The sequence below is a fragment of the Pteropus medius genome, unplaced genomic scaffold (assembly GCF_902729225.1).
Source record: "Pteropus medius unplaced genomic scaffold, Ma_sr-lr_union100, whole genome shotgun sequence".
Classification (NCBI taxonomy): Eukaryota; Metazoa; Chordata; class Mammalia; order Chiroptera; family Pteropodidae; genus Pteropus; species Pteropus medius.
Window position 1 is genome coordinate 1,075,252 of NW_024349801.1, and position 7,481 is coordinate 1,082,732.

Below are 7,481 nucleotides of genomic sequence, written 5' to 3' on the forward strand. Positions count from 1 at the left end.
CACGGCCCCCCCTGCTGAGCACATGGAGTCTGGGGAGTATTGAAGAGCTCTCCCTCAGTCACTCTTCAAGGACTGCCAAGTGTCATCAATTAAGAGGAAGAAGGACCATAAAGGTGGTCAGAGAGAGGGTTTATGAGTTTCTCTTATTACTGGCTCTGTCTCAACTGAGCATGAACCACAGAGCCATCTCCCTCCCAAGTGATTCTAGCAAAATGCTGACTGCCTACGAGTGCTATCTGGCCACGACCCGCTTCCAGCCGAAGGCGCCTCCCATGAAGAGTGGCTCCACCAAGCCTGGGTCTCACCCAGGTTCTGCTGACAAGTCTTGCTCCAGGGCTTGGCCAACTCCAGGACTCTCCTGCCTTAGCCCCCTAGACACTCCCTCAACTCCGAGCAGCCCATTCACAGACCCACTACTCGCCCTCTAAACCACGTCCTCCTCATCCCAAGGTGTTCTCTTAGACCTCAAGGAAAAACTAGAATATGGCACGTGGATCTTGGCAACTGTTCCTGGGCCCTGGCGCTCTCCTCCAGAACTGTAAAGCAGGAAGGCAAGTGTCCTGCAGGTGGTGAGACCCCGTGGCTGCCAAGGGCTTAGAGGGAACCCTCTATCTTCTCTGCATTACAGAAGCCAGGCTTTGGGCCCCCGCCCAGATCCAAATCCCGACATCTCTTTCAAATCCGTCCCTGCCCTCTATCCCCACCCTGAGGCCTCAGGTCTCCATTGATTTTCATCTAGCCGTCGCCCCCTCTCCATCCCCTACTGGAAACCAGACAGTATCACAGTGCTCCCCTGCTAAACGCCAGCCAGTCGGCAAAAGCCTGTGAGGTAGACTCTCCTTCACCTGGAGCAGCTTTGGCCATGAACTCAGCCTCATCGGTGGATCCAGCCTTATCTAGGCCCCGCCCCAGCAATCTCGACACTCCAGCCCATCAAACCTCTTGTCCTTTGTTACCAGAACACTCCATGTACTCATAGCCTCTCCACCTTTGCACCTGCCATTCTATCCACCTATCCTTCTAGCAAATTTCTGCTCATCCTTCAAAGTGCAGTTCAGAGGTCTACTCCTACACGAAGCCCTCTCTGACTAACTGTCTTAGTCAACTAGGGCTGCCGTAACAAAATACCACAAAGCGGGTGGCTTAAATAACAGAAACTAATTCTCTCACAGTTCTGCAGGCTGGAAGTCCAAGGTCAGGGTGCAGGGATAGTTGGGTTTTGGCAAGGGCTCTCCTCTTCTGGCTTGCAGACACTGCCTTCTCTCTGTGTCATCACATGATGTGCTCTAGCCAGAGAGAGAGAAAGGGACCAGAGAGAGAGAAGCATCTCCCTCTCTCCTTCTTATAATGCCATCAATCCTACCAGATTAGGACCTATGCCTTATGACCTCATTTAACCTTAATTTCTTCTTTAAAAAAAAAATCCCCAGATACAGTCATATTGGGGGTTAGGGCTTCAACGTATGAATTTGGGGGAGACACAATTTAGCCCATAGCACCTCCTCAAAGTTGGTTGCTACCTCCTCCAGGGCCCCATATTCACCAGGGCGGGGCACCCCTTTATCACACAGCACATTGATCCTTCATCCCCATTTGTGTCTCCTAACAGACCTTTGACGAAATAATGGACTAAGTCCTTCTGCCCAGTCCCATCCCCTGCTCTTTCGGTGTCACCTCCTCTGTGAGGAGGCCTTTGTCTTCCAGTACACTGTCATGACCTGTCTGTCTCCCCAGCCATGCCCAGAGCTCAGAGAGGGCAGAGGCCACTTCTCACTCATCCCTGGGCACCGAGCACCTTGCACGGAGCAGACCTTGTGGGGAGAATTCTGGTGCAGCGGTGGGAGGACCTGCAGCCCTGGATGTAGGCTCCCTCAGGTGCCTCTCTCACCCCTACGCACTCTATTGGCAAGGCCTGTTTCCAGGGCTCCTCCAGCCCTGGAGCCTCTGCAGTTTCCTCCCATCCTAAGAGGTGACACTCCTGGTGCAACCCTGGGCAGGAGACCAGGTGTACAGGCTAGGAACAGGACACTCTCAGCAGCCTTTTCTTTGCTCTTAAACACTGGGACTGCCGTGCACTGCAGGAAAAGTGAAGATCCCACTGGGTGTTTCTGTGTTTCCCTGCAGGCTCCGCAGGTGCTGGTGTATGTATGAATGAGATCAGCTCCTCAGGCTCGCATAGGTTATTTATTTAAAGTATATATTTTATTCCCAGTCCCAAAACATCAAGCTAAAAATATCTTGTGTCTGAGCTCTGGACCAAAAAAAGGAAGAAAGAAAGCAAGAGAAAAGAAAAGAAAGAAAGAAAATGAAGCAGTTGAGTCATTAATCATTGGGAATATGTTGAATAGGAACTTGATTAAAGCACAGTGTGCATTCTCCAATAGAGTTTGCTTCTTTACTGTGACCACAGTGGAAGCCCGCGTGTTTCTGCGCTGGGCCTCCTTGAGGGCTCCTGGGCGGGTTGTGGCGCCTTGCCAGGCCTTGCAAGGCCTCTCTGTCTGGGAGAGAGTCTTGACCAAAGCAGTTCTCAGGCGGGTTCTCAGGCGGGTTCACCTCCAGTCAGCACCCAGGCAGCATTGGGCTTCAGCTCACGAAGTCATAAGGGCGCTGGAAGAAGGGGTAAAGGCAGGATCGACTTGCGGACCCCAGAGGGGCCCCCTGCGAGCCCCGCTGTCCGTGCGAACCCTGTATAGAACGCGTGAGGCGCCACGCGGCTGGCGAGACGCTCTGCTATAAACCCCTTCCCCCGCAGCAGTGAGTGCGGAGGCGGCGCAGCGCCCAGCCGGCTCCCGGGCCTGGCCGCGTCGTTCCCCAGGATCGCCGGAACTCAGCGTCTTGCGAACCACCACCCCTCAGGGTTCTCCCAGTAGGTGCTCCGACCCTGGGCCTCCGAGACCCAGGCTCCCTCGACACCCCTGCTCCCGCCTTGGAGCCCACCTGAATGGAGAGTAGGGGCAGAAGGCAGTGGGTTCCGACCCTGTTGACAGCCAGGCCCGCTTTGGGATTCCTGTTCCGGAGGCAAGTTCGCCTCCTTCTGTGCGCTCCCGGAGCCCCAGTACTCCAGCCCCGGAATCCAGCTCCGCTCATCACACAGGAAAAAAAAATGGGCGGCACCGCGCGCGGGTAGCCGCGCCAGCCCCACGCGCCTAGCAACCCTAGTGCTCCAGCTAGAAGTAATTAAAAAAGAAAAAGTTTTCTAGCCCAGGCGGACCGACCGGACAGGTCCTCCAGGATCCTTGGCCGCGGCCTCCTCCTCCTCCCTCCGCTCCCCGCGGGGTCCTAGAGCCTGCTGCTCCTACGTCTGTGAGACCACGAAGTACTGCGAGAGGCAAAGCAGTACAGTGTATCTGCGCGGAATCAGAGGGGTCGCCTGGAGATCAGAAATAAAGACTCAAAATCACCGCGCTCCGGGCCTCTTCGTGCGGCGGTGTGCGCCGGGGCGAACCTCCCCAAACTGTTCCCTGCCCCCCATTCCACCCTCCCCTAGCCCCTTCTCCACGCCGCGGCCTTCCGGAGACCCCGAGCCCGGACAGGCCTGGTTCTAGCTTTTAAAGCGAGCCCGCGCCACAGTAGCTCGGAGACCAAGACTTGCCCTCCACCAACCCCCTGCAGGGCGGCTAGGTGCTCCCGGGTTCCCTGGCTGTTGACTGGAAGTGGGTGTCTTGGAGAGGCTAGAGAAGGGGGGTCCGCCATCGACCACGTGTGCGTGGGGGCAACATCTCGGCCCAGGGTGGGGCACCGCGCGCGTGTTGTGGTTTGGCTAGCTGCGCGGGGGCAGTGGGCGTTGTGTCGCGGCCTCTCGCACAAGCGCTGCGCTCCGGCCCAACTCACGGTCCCCTTCGAATGGCAGGCTCTAAGACCCAGGAGGCGCCACTTGCCGTCGCCTGTTGTCAGACACTAGAGGGCGACCGCCGCCCTAGTATAAATGCTGGCCCGCGCGGGTTTGGCCATTCGCGACCTGGAGCTGCTCGGGCGCAAACAAGTAGGGACTCTCGGTAGACGGCGATAGCAGCGGCGCCCCGCGCAGCCTGGAGGCCGCCGAGGCTCGCCATGCCGGGAGGACTCTAGCTCCTCCATGGAGTCGGCCGACTTCTACGAGGCGGAGCCGCGGCCCCCGATGAGCAGCCACCTTCAGAGCCCCCAACACGCGCCCAGCAGCGCTGCCTTCGGCTTTCCCCGAAGCGCGGGCTCCGCGCAGCCCCTCGCCCCACCTGCCGCCCCGGAGCCGCTGGGCGGCATCTGCGAACACGAGACGTCCATCGACATCAGCGCCTACATCGACCCGGCCGCCTTCAACGACGAGTTCCTGGCCGACCTGTTCCAGCACAGCCGGCAGCAGGAGAAGGCCAAGGCGGCCGCGGCCCCCGCGGGAGGCAGCGGCGGAGACTTTGACTACCTGGGCGCTCCAGTGGGCCCCGGCGGCGCCGTTATGCTCGGGGGGACGCACGGCCCCCCTCCCGGCTATGGCTGCGCGGCGGCCGGCTACCTGGACGGCAGGCTGGAGCCCCTGTACGAGCGCGTCGGGGCGCCGGCGCTGCGGCCGCTGGTAATCAAGCAGGAGCCTCGCGAGGAGGACGAGGCGAAGCAGCTGGCGCTGGCCGGCCTCTACCCGTACCAGCCACCGCCGCCGCCGCCACCACAGCACCCGCACCCGCCGCCCGCGCACTTGGCTGCCCCGCACCTGCAGTTCCAGATCGCGCACTGCGGCCAGACCACTATGCACCTGCAGCCCGGCCACCCCACGCCGCCGCCTACGCCGGTACCCAGCCCGCACCCAGCGCCAGCTCTTGGCGCCGCTGGCCTGCCGGGCCCCGGTGGCGCGCTCAAGGGGCTGTCCGCTGCGCACACCGACCTCCGCGCAGGCGGCGGCGGCGGCGGTGCGGCCAAAGCCAAGAAGTCGGTGGACAAGAACAGCAACGAGTACCGAGTGCGGCGCGAGCGCAACAACATCGCGGTGCGCAAGAGCCGGGACAAGGCCAAGCAGCGCAACGTGGAGACGCAGCAGAAGGTGCTGGAGCTGACCAGTGACAATGACCGCCTGCGCAAGCGGGTGGAACAACTGAGCCGCGAACTGGACACTCTGCGGGGCATCTTCCGCCAGCTGCCTGAGAGCTCCCTGGTCAAGGCCATGGGCAACTGCGCGTGAGGCGCGCCGCGGCGGGACCGCCCTGGGCTCGGCCCCTGGCCGGGACTCAGAGAGTGGTTTCGGGTCTCCGGATCTCAGAACTGCCCAAGCCGCAGAAGCCAGGACTAAGAGATTCCGATGCCGCCTGAAAGCCTGGCCTGTTGCGCGTGCCCCTTGTCTTCTGCGCGGGACACGGTGCGTCTAAGATGAGGGGTCAGGCAGTAGTTAGTTTCTCCTTGCAAGGGAGGAGAAGCGCCATGGGGCCGAGCCGGGAGCCTGTGACTCTAGTATTAAGGAAAAACCTTGTGCCTTAGAAATGCAAACTCACCGCTCTGATTCCTACCAAGTAGGAAGAGCAAATATGTGCCTTGTCATTTTATTTGGAGGATTCCTGCCTCATTCCCAAGGCTGCAAGACTGCAGCAGGCCCCCAGGAGAGAGGGGAAGGGTGCAGGCCCCAGGCAGGAGGAAGGTTAGGGCAGCAGAGATCCGACAAGCCAGCCCCAGCCGCTTCTGAGTGCCTGTTCCTGGCGGGGAGGAAACACAGGGATCTGGGGCTTGGAACCTGAAGTTTTTCCCCTAGTTCTCCGTGAAGATGGAGGGTCCCTAGTTCCTTGCCTCTAATCTCCCAGCCTGCAACAGGCTGGGCTTCCAGGGCAGAACTCCCTGAGATGGGAGTCACCAGGTGACCAATGGGAGCCCCGTACCCCCAGTCAGACCAGAAAGCTAGGTGTGGGTTAGCTATAAGGACATATGTTCATGGGAATGGTGGCCTGGTGGAAGAGGGGAACCTAGAGGTCTGGTTTGGGGGTTGGGGGAGTGGTGAAGGGACACTGGGACCATCAGCCATGTCTGTACTGTATGTCGCCAGCATTGCCATACAAACATGAAGCCCAGTCAGTCCATCCCAGAGGGACCCAAGTTATGAGAAGCTTTCCAAATATTTTGCTTTATCAGCCGATATCAACACTTGTATCTGGCCTCTCTGTGTCCCAGTGGTGCCTTGTGCAATGTGAATGTGCACATCTATGCTAAACCACCATTTTCTTTGGTTTTTGTTTTGTTTTGGTTTTGCTCAGATACTTGCCAAAATGAGACTCTTTGTCAGCAGCTGCAGGGAGGGTCTGTGGCTCTCTTTCCTTTTGGTTTTGGGATTGCTTTTGTTCCCAGGGGAACCAAAGAGGCAAAGTGGGCTTCCCCTTTCCCCTCAGCTTTCCATGGGGGTGACTGTGGGCCTCCGTCCCCTCCAACACTAGGCTGCCCACAGGCTTGTCCCCGCAGAGGCCCTGGCTCTCGGTCTGGAAGGCAGGCAGCCTCCAGCCAGCACACACAGATCTCTGGGCCCGGGAGCAGGGAAGGATGGCTTGGTTCTCTTCTTTTGAGGAGAACGTAGAGTTTCATGCTAGATGTTTTATGTATTATATCTATAATATAAACATATCAAAGTAAATTTTGGTGTCTTTTTAAAACCAGAAAAGCTACTTCCAAGGTTCTTTGTGGGCCAGGTCACATTTGTAAATAATCACAGCGTATTTTCTGGCAGAGATTCTGACTTTCATTTGCTCTCCACCCATCCCGAGCCCCTCTTTTCATTAAGGGGTGACTTCTCCCAACCAAGGCAAACAAATGGCAGGAGGAGGATGAGGCTCCAAGCTGAACATGCCAAAGCCTGAAGAGAGTCTCCTGGCTGGGGTGTGAATGTGCGTCGTCGTCATAGGAGGGTAGGGGATTAAGGGACCTTGGTGTGGCCTCTCATTGGCCCCTTGGGAGAAGAGGGACTCAGAGGGGGATCCCCCTCCCTAAAGGTGCCACAGCCTCTTTGGGACTTCAGCAGGCCTGGTCCGGCAGCTCCAGGCTCCAGGGACCCTTTGACCACACTCATTTCCAGATCACTCACAGCTCCAGCTCTGGAGCAGCCTCTCTCACACCTGTTTTTGCCCCAGCGCATCAGCAGAACCCAGGGTGGGCGGAGAGAAGCCTGAAACTAGAGGACCCTCTACCCCTCCCTACTTGCTCCCGCCACCGGCCCTTCACACCTGCCCTGCCCCAGCCCACCCAGGAAGGGGGCCCACAGCAGACCTGTAGCAGGTCTGGCCCTTCCCCACGCACTGCCCAGCAAGAAGTCAGCCCCGACATCCACCCTCCCCACTGTGCCCTCCCTGGGCCAAGCCCCCCACTTGGGCGACTGTCCTATGAGGACAGGCACCCTGGCACCCCCTTAGCAGCAGTGCTAGCCAACCGAGGGATGGTGCACCCTCATGCCTGAAATAACAGGGCCTGGGAGGACGTGACACAGGAGGCTGGCACGGCTCTCAGAGTTTACTCTTTCTGAGAGCAAAAGGCAAAACACTCTTTAC

General features: G+C 58.7%; 1 protein-coding gene across 1 annotated transcript; it reads left to right on the forward strand.

Annotated features, from left to right (window-relative positions):
* The first annotated feature begins 3,940 nt into the window (after window positions 1-3,940).
* CEBPA (CCAAT enhancer binding protein alpha) lies at window positions 3,941-6,574 on the forward strand. The gene has a single exon (XM_039888591.1). The coding sequence runs from the start codon at window positions 4,076-4,078 to the stop codon at window positions 5,144-5,146; it is 1,071 nt and encodes a 356-aa protein (XP_039744525.1). The 5' UTR covers window positions 3,941-4,075; the 3' UTR covers window positions 5,147-6,574.
* Window positions 6,575-7,481: the final 907 nt, after the last annotated feature.